We start from the raw sequence: 18,197 nt of genomic DNA, 5'->3' as shown, positions 1-18,197 counted from the left end.
GCCTTTAATTTAAGAGCTTATCCCTATGCTGAAAACCTCGCACAATTGTGCAAACTTTTGTATGGATTGATGTTTATCTACCATACATTTGACGTGCCCCTCCCCTAGGGTTGCCAACTATTTTTGGTGGAATATAGTATTTTCCAGAATAAAGCATCAAAAATATAGTACATTTCAAAAAATATAGTACTTTTAGATAAAATACTAAACAAAAGTGTAATATACGTTTAATCGGAAATATATATAAAATAAAGTATATATAAAAAGTATAGGTATAGTACAGAGAGCCAAAATATAGTACAAAACTAATATATTATATAGTACGGTTGGCAACCCTACGGCCTGCCCCGCAAAAATCAGCAGACTTTTTTTGTACAGAAAATGACAGACAAGGCGTCTCCGCAGTTACTAAATGGGCCTTCCGCAAATCCGCCACTGTAATAATAAGGCCTACGAAATAAACACCCTTCTTTGGACGCCTTTAAGCCTTATCAATAAGCTAAAATATATATGTTTTGTTACAGAAAACAACTCGCAGTTGGATAGAGAGCACGTTCCAAAAGCGCGAGTGTAAATACTTCGTGCCGAGCGCCAAGGACGAGCATGTGTAAGTTGACACAGTTTAACTACCTAATCTCAAGAGCAACAATGAAAATGGGTCTTTCTATAGGCGGATTCCGGGAAATGGGGTTGGCAACTGTCAAAGGTTTGCATAGATAGCGCCATCATAGCTTGCCCCTTTTTCTATGAAATATGGCTTAAAGGGCTGGCATCCAGGGCATTAAAAAAAACAAAAATTTTACACAATTCTAGGGATTGACAGGGCAAGCTATGATGGCGCCATCTGCTAAATACTTCGACCGGCCAACCCTATTGTTTACCGTTGTCCCGTACATACGCGAATTGAAGAGTTACAGGAATATGAGTTCTTTTTTTCTGCCACGATACATCTAAAAATGCTCGATAAAATAACAATCGTCTTGAGTCGTTCAAAAATTGTACAAATAAAATGCGTTTGTACGCGTTTGTGATAGCTCATAGAATGCACATGTACCTATGCATCCGAAGCACTTGCCATCGGTAGGTGGCTTGGGTTTGACGACGGTGCCGCTCTTCCACACATCGATTGAAACCCATTTTCTACCCTACCTATGTATAATCTACCCCTTTGCCTATGTATTATGATTGTTATAATAAAAAAATGTATATATGGTGATCAACTGCTTATGATTACTCTTTCTCCTTATGGCTAGCAGCTAGCCGAACTCCAAAACTTTGTAAGACGGCATATCATGGAAACATAAAAGTGAATATTAGAATAGTGTGTAATAGAAACAGAAAAGTGAATAATTAGAATAGTTTTTTTTTTCGATATTTTCGCAATGGCACAAAATGTCCTAAAAAAATCCCTGAGTTACGACTACGAGTACAGTACAAGTATGGCATTAGGTAAGTATTTAATGTTAAATATGTGAAAAAAAAAAAAAATTTTTTTGTCACATTTTCGGATTTCGTATATATTCCGGCCAGAATGAGGAGCTTGTTCAAACCAGTCAAATTTTATCCAAATCGAAAATCGGCCCATCTCTGAGAGCCTGCCGCGTTAACCGAAGTTCACAAATTGCGGGCATTCTTCACTTTTACTCCAATTAAGGCGTAATTAGAGTGATAGAGACAGATGCCTGCAATGTGCGAACTTCGATTTTCGCGGTTATAGCCCTGGTGCAACAGTGCAGAGCAACCAAACCCCCTCTGGGAGGGGTCCCAACAAACTTCTATAGAGATTGGACAGGGAACGAGATATTCCGCTTTTATGTAATTAAAGTTCTTAAGCACTTTTTGTTACGGGTAATAACCCGCGAGTGCGCTTACAAAGTCGGAAGCGGACTGTGTATTTAGTTAGAGTGGAGACAGATAAGCTCTGCGAGTCTGCGTATACAAGATATCACTACATACTCGTAGTATAAAACAAAGTCGATTCCCGCTGCCTGTTTGTCCCTATGTATGCTTAGATCTTTAAAACTACGCAACGGATTTTGATGCGGTTTTTTTAATATATAGGGTGATTCAAGAGGAAGGTGTGTGTATAATTTGATAACCCGTGCGAAGCCGGGGCGGGTCGCTAGTTTATTCATAAACTCCGGACTTGGCCGTTTTTTTAAATATTAAACTCAATAATGATTCTGAATAATTTTCTGCTCTTCAGCCAGTGGTTACCTGTTAAACATAGGACATCAAATAATTTTAGAATGCATGTCGTTCCACAGATACCTAAAGTGTCATTCTATGGAACTTGCTAACTATGTAAACAAATTGACATTCAGAGACGATTTCAATATGGCGGTTTGTTTACAAAGTTAGCAAGTACCATAGAATGACACTTTAGTTTTTATTCTCACATTTAAGGTGACGGTAGAGGTGGGTAAATTTTCAGATTCTGTCAATTTACCCCATTTCACACACAAGCGCACTTCACGCACACTACCTCACTTTACTGGGACAGGTCACTGACCCATCAAGTTTTTTTTTAAGATTGCGTTTTGAGTTTAGTGGCCTCCTTTTAGGAAAAGCGTTCCATTGAAAGAAGAAAGAGAAACAATACATTTAATCTTGCTTTCCTTGTCTGTTCATGTCACACGTGACGTATTTAAATTCTAATAATTCATTTGGTTGTTGACAATTTTCTACATTATGGCTTTGTCGAGATACGCGTTTTCTAAAGTTAAACCGAATAAAACCAGATGTCATTAAGTCATATGTAAAATTTTATTTACTACTCTATACGACTTTTCATAAGGCTCAAAATCAATTAAATGAGAATTTAAATAAATAAAGTTCCGGCAGGGTGCAAAATTTAATTAAGGCGGACAAAATAAAATTTGAAAATATATGGAAACAGTGTTGGCTAATGTACCCCTAATATCTTTACCGATTTACTTTTATGTGGTATATTCGCCTTTTGTTTCACTATTAAATTAATACAATTAAAATAAAAAATATTATACCGGTATTCCACCGGTATTATTTCAGTGCTGAAGCGATTATCTTCGATCGTAGCCTTGATAATGTAGGTGTTGATAGTTACTTACGGCGGTAGGAGCGGCAATGAACCCCGTGCAGAGTAGAACGTGAGGTGCGTTGGGATAAGTGCATATATCTACTTATAATTCTTTGGCTGGTTGGTAACCCTCTATATTTTATTTTTTGTTTTACTGTTATTAGGTTAAGGGAGTTTTAGGGAGTGAAAAAGAAATGATTTTCGTTTTATGCGCTCGCGTGATTGCCGATGGATTATAATTAGACAAAAGAACTTGTTTTCCACGCATCGAATGTAGATCCGTATGACACTTCCTCCAAGTCTTCTCCAATAATGTTTATACCGTATTTTAATTACCTAACTTAAATGTTACATTTCTAAATATTTTTTTTGTGCTATACATACTTCAAAAAAATCGCTGGAGGCCTAGCGGTAAAAGCGTGCGAATTGCAATTCCGGCTCGTACCAATGAGTTTTACGGAACTTATGTACGAAATATCATTTGATATTTACCAGTCGCTTTTCGGTGAAGGAAAACATCGTGAGAAAACCGGACTAATCCCAATAAGAGCCTAGTTTACCCCCTATGGGTTGGAAGGTCAGATGGCAGTCGCTTTCATAAAAATTAGTGCCCACGCCAATTTATGGGATTAATTGCCAAGCGGACCCCAGGCTCCCATGAGCCGTGTCAAAATGCCGGGACAACGCGAGGAAGATGATGATGATGTGACACATACTTCCAAAAAAATCTACAAATATTTTACGTGACAACTGCTTATAAGTAAATATTATGTAGGTACACTTATAAAGTATAAAGTAGAAAATATCTTATAGGTACATAATATAAAAACCGAGCATGTACGAGTAGGATTCACTATGGGTTCCACAGTTACACATTTTTATTGCATATTTTTTGTTTAAGACCAACTCACCTATTATAGGACATAGGTCTTCCATTAATCTTTTGGCGTTGAACTATTTTTTGTATATGTATTTATGTAATACAATTCTGAGTTAGGTTATGGTACATTTTTGCTCACCTACTTATAATTATGTCTGATATGTCACATGTAGGGTTTGCAATCCGGATCCGAAATGTATGAAATTATCCGGATCTGGATCCGGATCCGCGGATATTCCCATACATTTCGGATCCGTCGTGCAAACCCTAGTCACATGATACCAAAAATCGCCGCAAAGTTAAAAGTTCATTTATTTACGTTACTCATCTTCGGATCACCGAGTTACTACTTCCTTACTTGACATATGTGTACTAAATTACAATTGAACTAGTCCAGTAGTTACGGTGAAAATTGGCTTTAACAAAATGGCAGACACACGAGTGATCTTATAAGGGAGATTATTTTCCTTGAGTGAATGGTATGCATTTACCCCAATGCACCTCACGTTCCACGCGGCGCGGCGTAATCTGGCCCCTATTTCACCACGGTGACAGGTACGACAAAAACATCACTGTTATTGACGCCATAGGCATCCATGGACTACAGTTACCGCTAACACTGATTTAAACTTTCACGATTTTTACACATTATTAAATTGTACAACGGAACCGCAAAACGTTCAAGCGGATAAACAAGACCAAGTGCGGGTAGTTCGAAAAACTCGCGCGGTTAGAAGATGCTGATGTCAACTTAAGCCAGTCTTCTCCGAGACCACGGGGACAACGCCGTCCTCGAAACGTCGGAGGTAAATCTTAAAACTTAGATACGCGATTAAGTCCCGTTGTACAATTTAATAATACAGTTACCGCTTACCATCGGGTGGGCCGTATTCGTGTTTGCCACCGTCATTGTACCTATTATTTAAAAAAAACTTTATTATATCGGATAAAACAGACATTTCTCTCGCGAAAAAATCTTGTGACAATTGTCACAGATTTTTCACAGAAGAATTTTCGGTAAGTCTTGACAGGAAATGAGTTCTGTGTCGCAATTTCGATACAGTTGCCGTGTTTCTTGTGACAATTGTCATTAGCTTCGCAAAATAAGAATTTTTTAGTGGCAATATAATGGAGTTTATTTATTTATTAAAATGTTGGTGGCAAACAAGCACATCGCCCGTCCGATGGTAAGCGGTTACCGTAGCCTATGGAAGCCTGTGACGTCAGCAACAGTGATGTCGACAACTGTCGCACCTGTCACCGTGGTCGTGGTGAAATAGGGGCCAGTAAGTACCTAATAATCGCAGTGGTCTTAAGTGTCACAGACCCTACTGGCGCTTAAGTCCTTTATGACAATTTCTGCCTATTTTAAATTGTTCAAAAAAAAAAAGAAACCGAATAATTATATCGGACTACCGAATTTTCACGAGAATCAGTTGAGAAATGTGATATGCAAAGGAGAAGAATTCGGACATACGAAAGCATTTTTGCCCAAGTTGAAACGGAGACCTTCGCCAACGCTCGGTCAATGATGGTTTAGGTACAGCTAGCTGCAGAGAAAAGGTACCACCCCTGCATACAATTATCTATCTGGTCGTACCTTTTCTCTGCAGCTGACTGTACACCTATAAAAATGGTTGTCCCTGCTGTAATTTTATACCGGTACCGTACTTTGTATTTCAACCGGTATAGTTTTACCTTCAAAACGAACCGGTATTGATAAATAATAACGGTACCATACCGCTTATACCGTAAAGAAAGCATGATGCAGTCTCTGCTTTGCACAATTATTGTGTGGACAAAATTCTTATAATCACCGAAACATACATACCTACGCACATAATGTCATTGAAATAAAACTTTGTTATTTTATAGTAAATTTATATAATACTCGATATATACACATAACAATAACCAGACCGCAGCGGTATTAGCCTGTAAGCTTCATCTCTTGTCTCCAAATCCGCAAAAACTAGTTAGTACTAAATGCTGGTCTTGCTGTTATTTTATTCTTGAAGATTATGGCTTGTTTCTTGATTATTGAGAACAGCACGTAATCGCATACATATAGACGGAACGAACGGCAACAAAGTAGGTGTAGACACTAAGACTTTCAGGTATTAAACGAATTACGCTTCGTATTAATAGGTAAGTAATATTTAAATGAATATATAATATTTTCTAACGTAAATACAAGATTACAATTGACATCAAATGTCATTGACGTACAGAAGTCATATACTTTTTTTTAATGACGCAAAATTGATACCAGCATAATGAAAATCAATCCCAATCAGTAAAACGAGTCTTTAAACTTTTTTCATTTTAAGCGGGTCTTGAAGGAACAAGTTACTTAAATTCAATTGTAATCGTATTGTTTTAGGATAGTTTACTACTGTTTTCGATCGTTACGACCTGTAAATAACAACAAATCAAATTTTAAATAAATTTATTTACCCTATTTTTTGAAATACAATTTATCTACTGGTATACATTTTCGTATGCGTATATGATGAAATGTCTAAATAATGTCAAAAACGAGCTACGACGATGTACACGTCTGCTTCGATCCAAGGCCAGCGGCCATCTGACTCGAAGAAGAATTTTGAGTGATGTCGTCAATGTATGGAAATTGTACGAAAGTTTACATTTGGGATTGAATTTCTGTGTTGTATTTGTGAGTAAAAATATAAGTAGATAATAATTTGCTAGTTTAGTTATCTAGCTTTCAAAATCACACAACAACTCAATTACTGTTAAAGGCAAAACTGTAATGCGTGTTGCTCAAACGGAACTCCATATTTTGATTTTTGGATACTTTTAGTGTCGATTTGTAGAGAATTACAGCAAATAAAAAATATTATGCCGTGAAGAGCCGGTACACGGCTTCTTCGTGAACAAATTTACGTATAATTTAATGCAGTTATTAAACATTTCTTGAACAAATTGATTGTACAAAGTGAGCTCTAAATCGAAAACGTCATATACCGTCCCCTTAAATGTGGTGATTTGTGGCGGTTACGGTTACGGTTTGAATACTTTGAATGATGGTTTTCATTTTATTAACTCATTGCATTTTAAAGAAATGGTTGTAAATCTTTGCATAAGGGTAATATTCCATTTCTGACCGCAGCTGCACTACTGGTACTGAAAGCGTCGCTGTTACTGTCAATTTCCATAGTAAAATGAACAGTAGTGCAGCTGTGGTTGGAATGGACTGTCACCTTAAGTATGAGAGATAATCGTACAAATAAACAGACTGTAAAACTCTTTCCATTGCGATTGCTCCTGTCGAATAACCTTAGATAAAAGAATACAATCCAACAAATGTAGCATCACCGAAACAGATAACTGAACGACCTTAAACCTTATTGCAACGAGATAAGGTCTCCCAGAAAGCAAAACGAGTTGCTGTTAGTAGTAACTTTGTTTTATTTTTAAAACGTTAGAACATAGCCCATTCTCCTAACGACGAACAAGCTTCTGTCTGGAAGTTTAACTTAAAATGCAGGAACACCGGGTGCTGCTGAACCAAGTTTAATTGTCTCCGTTTCGTTATACAGTCGCCATCAGATATATCGGAGCGGCTATTCCTCACAAATATCTGAACACGCCTCTATTGTCAGGGCGTTAGAGTGCATGTTCAGATATTGTGAAAACCTTGGCCGCTCCGATATATATGATGGCAACTGTGTTACAGCGAGTTATGCTTTTATTTCGTGTTTGGAAATGGCCGTGCATAGGAGTTTGTACCGAAGTTCGAAAAGTTCCGTGCTCGTTTTGTGATAATTTTACGGTAAATTAAAAATACAGTAGGTATATCACGAGTTTGAAATGAATTTTGCAAATTTCTTTGCAAATTAAATACTTTTATTTTGCTCATTTGTTTTTCTTTTGACACGTGACTGTGACACACTCAAAGTGTTATATGTGGCTTTCCATCACAGAAGGGTGCTTATGCTTAAAGTGCAATACGGACCTCTATATCTCAAATTCCAACAGAAATTCTGATGGATTGGTTTTTATTGCACATGAAGCATAATGACCCTTCTCTGATTGAATGCCACATATGTGCATCTGTGTATCGCGTTCGTTCTTTACAAGTAAAAATATGTATTACCTATGTTCTATTTAGGTAATTGATCGCTTAGCTTAAACATTCCTCAATATGTCTTATCCGAAAATAATTCGTTCCACCAGTTGATGTCACTTTTTGACAGCTTTTGTTTGAAAGGGACTTCCACTTGTATTACAAGTTAGAATCTTATGAGAAACGGGCCCCAAAACGTACATTATTTATGGGATTTTGAAGAAAATATACAATAGGTACCTATAAAAAAATATATGCTCAAATATCCCAGTTATCAATTATTTAGTAGAAGTTGTTTTTGACGCATCAGTCTTATCCGCTACTGTTGATGTAGAAATGTAGACTGTCCATTTATCATTTACTTACATAACCCATGTTAGTGTTTGACAGGACTCCAACACAATTGCATTTACCCTCGTCATTTTGAACAGGTGGCATTATGACCTATAATAATTTAATCCGCATAATATGACCATTATCTAGTGGTTGCTCCTTAATACGCGGATGATGTGCGGATTATCCGCACCGATGCCGAAATACCATAACCCAAGCTTAATATGGTAAGCCATGATGCCGGGTCCGACTAGGGTTGCCAGATGGTCGGGATTCGGCGGGATTTTCCCGATTTTTAGCATGTGTTCCCGATTCCCGACAAAGTGAAAATTGTCCCGAAAAACAGCTTCACGTTATAAAACAATAATTTCAAGTTCCGAACTGTCGTCGAGCGAGCGAGCGACCCGCGTCGAGCCCGTCAGCGCGCGCGCCCCGGCGCGCGTGGCGAGATCGGGCAGAGCAGCTGACGTAGTGCCAATAATGTAAAATATCGTTGTTTTTAATACAATTAATTTAATTTGAATGGTATTTTTTCCCGACTTAAGGCCCAAAATCCTGAAAAATTTATATTTTTTCCCGATAATAGCGTCTTTCGATCTGGCAACCCTAGGTCCGACCCGCGTGGATTTGTTCTGTTATTTTCCTCTTCATCCGTCCCCTTATTTCAGGAGGTGGATTTCAAATGATAAATTCCTTTGTCAAATTTGACAGGTGGAATACCACCCTAAGCTATATCCATCCTCAGCGTTTAGTGGTTCTATATACAAATATTTGTCCAAATTGCTGCAGTTAGTTGCAACTTTTAGAATATTCCCTATTTTTCGACATGTTCTACTCTATAAATATAAAATTTTAGAAATACGAATTACATTGCTGCCTAGTTGGCTACATCATTCTACATGTCTGTTAAATCAGACAACCAGGTCAACACTTCAATGTCCAGGTTTAAATACATTTATATTTTTCTTGAACAAAATATTTCTTTAATTGTAAGCATGGAAAACTACCTATTTTTTAATTTTAAATTTTAGAAAATTCGAATCCCCACCTAAAACCTAAAAGAAACAAATAAAAACTAAAAGCAATTAAAAACATTGTATTATGTATAGAGTTATAGGTGGCTCAGTTAAGAAAGCACATCAAATATGTTATGTTGGTAATTCATAACAATCAATCAGATTTATTGTTTTCTCATTTATTTTAATAACTTTATTTTCTTTTCCTTTTGTAAGAATTTGATATGTTTTCTGAAAGAGCTACGTATTTGTATGATTCCATACAAATTGTATTACACCTTATGTGTATAATTGCATGAATTCTATAGTAATTTAAATTGTATTTTTTTTACGTATTTTCTTGTAATGCATGTTAATTATAACATGTAATTTTTTTTTAAAAGATGTGTCCCGCCGAGTTTGTTGCCGGTCCCATATTGGGATACCCTCCTCCAATTGAGGGGGGACTTAAATCTTCTCGGGGCAGAGGTGTAGGGTTGGAGCCGGTCTACCTAGCTTTATTTGACGTTCATAAGCGCATTGTAATTTAACTATCTTTTATCTTATCTTGAATAGTTATTGCGAGTTCATCAATTTATAATCAGAATAAGATTTCAGTTCTTAGATCGCTGTGAGATTTCCGCCTGTATATAGGAAGCGCTGGTGGCCTAGCGGTAAGAGCGTGTGACTTTCAATCCGGAGGTCGCGGATTCAAACCCCGGCTCGTACCAATGAGTTTTTCGAAATTTATGTATGAAATATCATTTCATATTTACCAGTTGCTTTTAGGTGAAGGAAAACATCGTGAGGAAACCGGTCTAATCCCAATAAGGTCTAGTTTCCCCTCTGGGTTGGAAGGTTAGATGGCAGTCGCTTTCGTAGAAACTAGTGCTTACTTACGTCAATTCTCAGGACTAGTTGCCAAGCGGACCCCAGGCAGCAGGAAGATGATGATGAATCAGAAATGTCACTTTTGGCACTGACAGAATCATATTCATAACAAATCCTGATCAAATTGATCTGTTATTCCAATCAGAATAAGCTTCCGGTTCTTAGATCGCTGAGAGATTTCCGCCTGTAGTTGGATACTAGGTATATCTCCAGAGATTAGGCGCTGAGTGCTTTACAGTGAAGAGGATTCGTCTTCGCTTGAGTTGAGATGCTAATTTGCAACTAAGCTGTACCTATGTAATTAGGTTAGGTTGTACCTAACCATAATTTGATATTTTCTAGATATTGACATTATAGAAAAAGGCTTATTATTAATCGGGCAACTAAAATATTAAACGGGAACTTTCAGTGGGCATATAAGAATATAATTTGGCTGTGCATTAATATTTTAGCGCCAAAATATATATTTTAGCCTCAAATATAAGCATAATAATTATTATTAAAAAAACTGGCAGCAAAATCCAGCCAGCCAAAAAAATTATAAGGAACTTAAAGTGATAGGTTGGCGGCTAAAATAATAAATTGGCAACTAATATATTGTAAAGCGATCATAAAATTTAGTTGTCATCTAGTTGTTCACACCTAAGTAAACAACTAATCATAACTGAGCATATAGTTTCAGCTAGGTAGTATTTTAACACGAAAGCAGTTTTTAATGAATATTGGTCACTTTTTACACAAAACACCTCAATTTAATTTACCAATACGCAATGGTCAGTATACTTATAGTCGAAATTTCTAATCATGAAACGCCTAATGGCCATTATACCATTTAAATTTTTAATTACTAATTTCAATAGTTACCACTGTGTTCTGCTAGAGTCAACAGATAGGTGCGACGACGAGCGAAGCGAGGAGGAGCGTGTTAGGTTGACCGTGTAATTACCAAACAAAATATTTTAAAAGAACTTCATTTTTAGGGTTCCGTACCCAAAGGGTAAAAACGGGACCCTATTACTAAGACTCCGCTGTCCGTCCGTCTGTCACGAACCGTGATAGCTAGACAGTTGAAATTTTCACAGATGATGTATTTCTGTTGCCACTATAACAACAAATACTAAAACCAGAATAAAATAAAGATTTAAGTGGGGCTCCCATACAACAAACGTGATTTTTGACCGAAGTTAAGCAACGTCGGGCGGGGTCAGTACTTGGATGGGTGACCGTTTGTAATGTGGTGAATGTCCACTTTTAGTGTTTAGCAGTAACGCTTTGGTTTACTGCGACATAAACGCATATTGCTTGTGTCAGCGCAACCTAACGTGTATAAAACAATAGGCATTTAGAGAATAAACGTTCAGAATGTTCTTATACTATCACACATAAGGTGTTTAACTTCCACTAACTCCTCACCCGACTCTGCTCGTCAATATACTTACCATAGAAGAAGCTTATAATATCTGATGGCGATCCAGACCAGTGAACCAACAAGGAACTAACACTCAATTATTTTGTTATGTTTTTTTGCTTGTTTTGCTCTATTTTTTGTTGATGGTGCGGAACCCTCCGTGCGCGAGTCCGACTCGCACTTGGCCGGTTTTTTAATTAATAGATAGTCGTTTTCTTTTTAAAATGTGCTTCATAAATGGTCTCCAATATATTAATTCAGTTGCCAAATAAATACCTACTTGGTACCTGCCTAAAAAATATCAAAAGCTGTAACGGCAGGGCATTTCTCAGGAGGGCCATTTTTACGTGTCCGGAGCAAAAAGTTATTGAATTTACTGTTCAATAAATCTGAATTAATTCAGGCATGATTTTCAGCATGTATTCTGCCTGGGACACTATCAAACTATTTATTTATTATTTATATATAACATTAAAAAAATATCCAAATGCGAAAAATGATGTTCGGTGGGCTTGTCCCGCGCCCAGATTTTTTGGAACAAAAAATTATTACTCAAGATGGGGCATTATATCGGAGTTATTATCGGTGTTCACGCATAAGGTATTAGTTAACTGATCATATTCTTTATATCAAAGTAATGTGTTTGCTCAACACATTGAATAAAACCAAATTTACGATGTGTCCCGGGCTATTGACTGATTTCGGTGTAATTTACAAACCATGTCGGTACTCTTACAAAGTTGTAGACCAGGAACTCAGTGGCTCAAACAAAGTATGCTTTAGTTGTGCCTTAACCATTGAATAAAGTAGAGGTGCAGTCACAGTATACTAAGGTAGTTTTTTAAATGTTTCTCTGTCATTCGGTGGATTTGGTTCTATGTTTTTTTGAGATCGGTGGTGCAATATTCTCCCACAGTTTTAGTGCATTTATCGTTATGCAAGTGATTAAGAAATCCTCGAAAGTACCTAAACCCGTCATTATTACGTCTCCTCTGTATCATTCATACTATTTCTGTAATTGCTAAAAAGCGATTAATTTTGACATCACTGGTGTTGATTTCCTTGGTTTCGGTGGATTTTTTGACCACCGATATCAAGAAAGTGATCACCGAATTCAAATCCTGCTTTGTAAACTAGTTTGTTGTACTTTATTTTCTAACTTATCACACCTAAAAAGTTCAAGATACGCTTTATAAACGTAAAACTATGCTTGTACGTAAATTAAGTCATAGTATAAGTAAACAAAATCACTAGTTTACAATGAGTAGTGTTTTTTTTCACGAGACGTATGTTGAAAATCGTAGACCCAATGTTTCTTTCTCTCTTTTCGCTGTTGTCTTGATTTATCTTCAAACCAATTGAGTATATTATGTGAATTTGTCCTCTGTATCACTTGAGACCCTACACCACGATACCTTTAAACGTGTCAGCCATATTAAATAAATGCAGTTAATCCCACTTCGTTTAAAATAACTTGTGTTTTACATACTATGCAAGGTGCACCCACAAAACAAGGGATTACAAATAAAGTGGCCTTCTATTGTCGATATCGCTTCAAAGGCACTGAACGTACCTACTGATCAATGTTTCTAAAGCATAGCCATGAACACAAATTCAACATAGCCAATGTTTTAACAATCCTCAATGTCTGATGTATTTATGTTTAAATATCGGAGTTACAATTTAGCTCAAGTGTGTGAGGGTGCAGGAGATCATAATTAATAGGTGATTTTATCTTTAAGCATTAGTCAACAACTTCAAATAGTTCTAAATTGAGGGAGTTCACACTTTAAACCTCTGTCATTCAAAAATACTACATACCTATTTATAAGTCTAGCAAAATACTTGTTTTCCGTATTGTTTACATTGTTTTATAAGTGCATTAAATATTTCTGAGCATTGAATACCACTCAAAAGTATCTTGTTTATCGGGTGTAGGTAACATAAGTTTCTTTTTGATGAGTGTGCCGTTGGATTGTGTGAAACAAACATTTTCTTCTTCATAGCACTTATGTGCGAATTTGTGGTCGACATGTCTGAAACTCGTTTCAGGACCATACATCGCCCTATTGTATGAGGATAGTCAATTAGTGTGGGATATCTTCTAGAGATGTTGTTTCATAAGCCGCAACTTGATTATTTTAAAATCTTGAGTAAACAAAGGTACTATTTATTACATTTATGTAAGCTATGCTATATCATTAGCCTCGCTACATCGCTTATCATAGTTATCATCAAATAAGAATAAAAAATATTAATAAATTATAATATAATTTAGACATAAAATTGAAGTGTGATTTCTGTGTAAGCATTTTTGAATTCGGTGACGCAAATTGATTTCAGTGCCTGCACATGATTTCGGTGTTTTTTAAATCTCAAAGAAACTATAAGGTTCTAATGGAGGCCTCCACTACCAATATTTTTTATATTAAGGCTAGATTTTAGGAAATAAAGTTGTGTATCAAATAAGTAAAAAATAAAATTCGGCACCGAAGTCAGGCACCGAACGTCATCTCTGAGAATCGCCCGGCATTAAAATACAACTCATATTGACATATTTTAAGCCTCCGTTTTTGTTGCCAAACTATTTATTTTAGTAGCCGTTTCTATTTTTTTAAACTACCCAAATTCGATTAATTAGTTGACCGGTTAAATACGTGCCTATAGAAAATACCATTCAGGTTGATATGGATATTAAAGCTGTGACTGGCATCACATTGGGGCCTATTTACACATTGATTAGTACTTAGCAAATTTATGAACTCACAATAAACAGTAATCACTAATCAATGTGTAAAAGGGCCTCAATTTGAAGGGCAGCCAGAAGTTGAACAAGTTCAAAAAGAAATTGAGTCCTATTAATACCAATGTTCCTTTTGGTTTACTCCGAGTTTATTCTTCTTTTTACATATAAACATACCTTGCCCCAGATCTATAAAAATACATTAAAAGACACACCTGAACGAAAAAAATACAGTTCATTTTGACCATAATTGGGAGCTTTGGGCTATAGTTTACGGCTATAGTAAGGTTTTACGGTTCGTATTTTGGTTTGGTCAAATCGGTCATAAATAGTACTAAATTGGCCTAACCTTTCACACATGAATTATATTTTATTCGGGACACGAACTTCATTCCTGACCCGAAAATCTCGCCAAGTCTTTTTTATCCCGTTCAAACCCTACCCTTTTCACCGAAGGCAATTAGCATCGAACGTTGACGGCAGCTTGTCTAACATACGTAAGGTGATATGTCTGTGCCAGAAGCGTTGAGAGATACGACGTTTTCGGAGTAGGAATATATACCGTGTGTTCCCATGGCTTGAGCGATCGCGTTCGATTCGGGTTCTCAAGCGCCAATGTAACGAGACCTCAAGATCTGTATCAACTATAACTCTATAAGTAATTGGAGATAACGCTTGTACTGGTTAGCTTTTCACTTATCCATGCTAAGGTGTGGTGTGCTCTTAATGGCACCCCAGGTCTTCCGTTACTCGTCAAAAAGTCGTATGTCAGTATGAGACTCTCAAAGAGAAAATACATTTTTGAAGTAGGTAGTCCCGTGACATTTCACGTCGTTTTTTTTTTCGACGTGAAAACTGGAATTATCAAAGGAATCCCGTCGATTCATAAGTAATCGGTTGTAGTTGCAATCGTTAATTAGGGCTTTGGTTTGCTGTAATTTTGCCGCGTTTTACTGGGTGCAAATCATTTCCATTTCAGAACAAAGGAAAATTATTTAGTTTTTTGTTTTTATCTTGTTCTGTTTGTACGCTTACAGTATTTTAACATTATTTGTGATTTATCGTGCACCTGTACACAGTTATATCATAGTATCTTTATTATAAAACGTTTTATCTATAGTCACAGATGCCCCTGTACCTACAGACTAAAAACCAATTCAACAAAAGTTGGCTAGAATGTTAAAATAACCTGCTGTGTGATTAAAATAGAATCACTTATTCCTTAAAATTAGATTTTAGTTTTGAGTGTCTACTAAAGATAACGTGAGGATACTTTTACTGCTATGTAAGCATTTTAGTAGGTTAATTTTATGAGCTATAACCAGGAAAGTCAATGTGGGATCGGCATATACCTACCTAGAATTTTTCTTTGGAAAGACCGTCATGGGGCAGGAACTCTTGTATTTGTATCGGATGTTGCGGATGCCGATTTTTTGACATCCGCGGATGCGGATTTTTAAAGGCTCACATCCGCGGATGCGGATGTCAAGATTAGGTACTTAGAAAACGTCAAATATTACATTTTTAGTTTTTTTTTATTTAAAAAAAAAGAAACGTTTAGTATTTGAACAAGAATATAGGTGCGTTATATTTAATAAACAGTAACTTGGCCGACTTTTCTGGATCTAGACCAGTGTTTTTCAAAGTGTGGGTCGCGACCCCCAGGGGGGTCGCGGCACTTGTCCAAGGGGGTCGCGAAGTTCAGCTTTGAGAGAAACTTATGGAAAGCAATTTCATTGTTTAAACTTAAAAATAATCCAATCCTTTAAAATTTAATGTACATATTAATAAAACAAATCATTACCTATCTGGTAAACTGTATTTTAAAAGTGAAGGTTTAACTGTATTCAGTGTGAACAATGAGCTTGTTTCATTCTGACTCTTAATTTGTCAAACCGCGGTTCCTGCCGCGACACGCAGACGATTAAATCATTTTCCGAATTCAATCTATTTATTCCTTTTTTTGGTTTTGATATCGACCATTGATGAAAACGTAAGCTCGCATAAATATGAAGTAGCAAATGGGATCAAAACTTTAAGGGCTTTTTTGCCAAACACTGACCAGTGGTTCCTTTGTTATAGGTACTAGATAGAAAAACGTAGAAACGGGGTTTGGGGGTCGCGAAAAATTTTAGTGGTCATAAAGGGCCGTGACACCATAAAGTTTGAAAAACACTGATCTAGACGATTTCGTTATAGGTAATTACGAAATTACCTAGCACTTACGCCGCCGTTAAGACGTTCCTGTACCGACTTGTTCGACATCCGCATCCGCATAAGCTCCGCATCGATTTTATGCGGATGCGGATGTTGAAAATAATGCGGAAGTTCCGCGGTTGCGGATGCGGATGCGGATGTTCGCAACATCCCTGATTTGTATACCTACCTTCTTCGCTCAGTGACAGTCGGAACCACGATCGAAATGGCAGAGCCTTGCTCCTTCTGCCCTTCCGACCTTTAGTGAGTGAAGTGTGTGTACAGAAAGTACAAATGCAAGAGTTAGAGATGAAAGAGCTTGTAGACGGTCGTACCCGACAGACTGACTTCACCCTATTGTCCATAGATTCTATTTAGGTTTCAGATTACAACATTATAACTACTGATATCTTCTGCAGATGCTGGTGCGGTCTCAGCAGGACAGCCCATGGCGCCAACATTCCAGTGGCGACGCCAGGCGAGGCGTGGATGCCGGCGCGGCATACCCAGCCCGCGCCAACGGACGCCTATGGCACTGTGGAGTTCCAGGGCGGACCACATCCTACTAAAGCACAGGTGGGTACTTGGGTAGACACCCTATGGCGCTAACTTACCATATTGGTGATGTTCAGGTAGCAGTACAGTACCTATGTTGCTAAGGATTGAAAATAAGCCAATGTAACCCTTCAAGTCGCATCGAAAAGTAGTTATTGAAATATCGCCGCGAATCCTAACTCGCTACCTATTTTCGGGCGTTACAGGAGCGTAACAATACTTGAAAGCGTTAAATTTTCAATCCCACCCACTCACTGATGGCTGATAGTCTATTGGTCTTCGCCTGGACCCATGGACAGCCATTAGCCGCCACGTGGGCCGCCATTCTACTGCTATTCGATCCGACCACTCACGGGTTGAACGCCACTTCAAGGGATAATAACACAAGACAAAAAATGTTTTAAATATGATGCCTACTGCCAACCTAAAAAGCTAAAGCTTGAATTTCAGAGCCAGGTCTATTTGTGTAAAATGTCTCCCCCGCTAATCCATCAAACCGTCCACAGTACGTCCGCCTTGCCCACGACACGCGCTCCGAGCTGATAGTCCAACTGCTGACGCGGGAATGGGCCCTCGACCGCCCCAAGCTGCTCATCACCATCCAGGGCGGCAAAGCCAACTTCGACCTGCAGCCCAAGCTGAAGAAGGTGCTCAGGAAAGGCCTGCTGAAGGCCGCTAAGACCACGGGAGCTTGGATTTTTACGGGGGGCACTAATACTGGTGAGTGGGATTGGAGTCATGTCAGGCGTGGCTCACTCCGCGATTTCGTCGCGTCGCTACAAGTACCACCAGTACATGCGACCCACACCAATTTTGGAGTCTAGCCATATTATTTGCCGCGCACCGCTACGGAACGGATGCTTGCTCGCGCTTGCGCCACCTAATAGCGGTCATATGACCGCTACTCCCACAGGTACCACAGATATCTGTGGTAGTAGACGCATTTTGTTAGAAAGTGAATCTGCTGTAGGTACCTGGTTCTATTATTTATTCTGCGGTAATGTTCAAGTGTGACAAGGAAGCTAATGACCTTTCGTGTGAATTGTCC

The 18,197-nt window shown here is 37.8% G+C and overlaps 1 protein-coding gene across 1 annotated transcript in view; it reads left to right on the top strand.

The window, feature by feature from the left end:
• Positions 1 to 18,197, top strand: part of LOC134655107 (transient receptor potential cation channel trpm) — a 301,664-nt gene that overhangs the window by 182,665 nt on the left and 100,802 nt on the right. The window contains exons 3-5 of the mRNA XM_063510569.1: positions 525 to 607; positions 17,014 to 17,170; positions 17,656 to 17,869. Coding sequence (XP_063366639.1) covers positions 525 to 607; positions 17,014 to 17,170; positions 17,656 to 17,869 — 454 coding nt within the window. The remainder of the gene's footprint in view (positions 1 to 524; positions 608 to 17,013; positions 17,171 to 17,655; positions 17,870 to 18,197) is intronic.

This window comes from Cydia amplana, chromosome 16 (assembly GCF_948474715.1).
Source record: "Cydia amplana chromosome 16, ilCydAmpl1.1, whole genome shotgun sequence".
NCBI classification, from domain to species: Eukaryota; Metazoa; Arthropoda; class Insecta; order Lepidoptera; family Tortricidae; genus Cydia; species Cydia amplana.
Note: the sequence above shows the minus strand (reverse complement) of the source record. Positions and strands in the feature narration are given on the sequence as shown.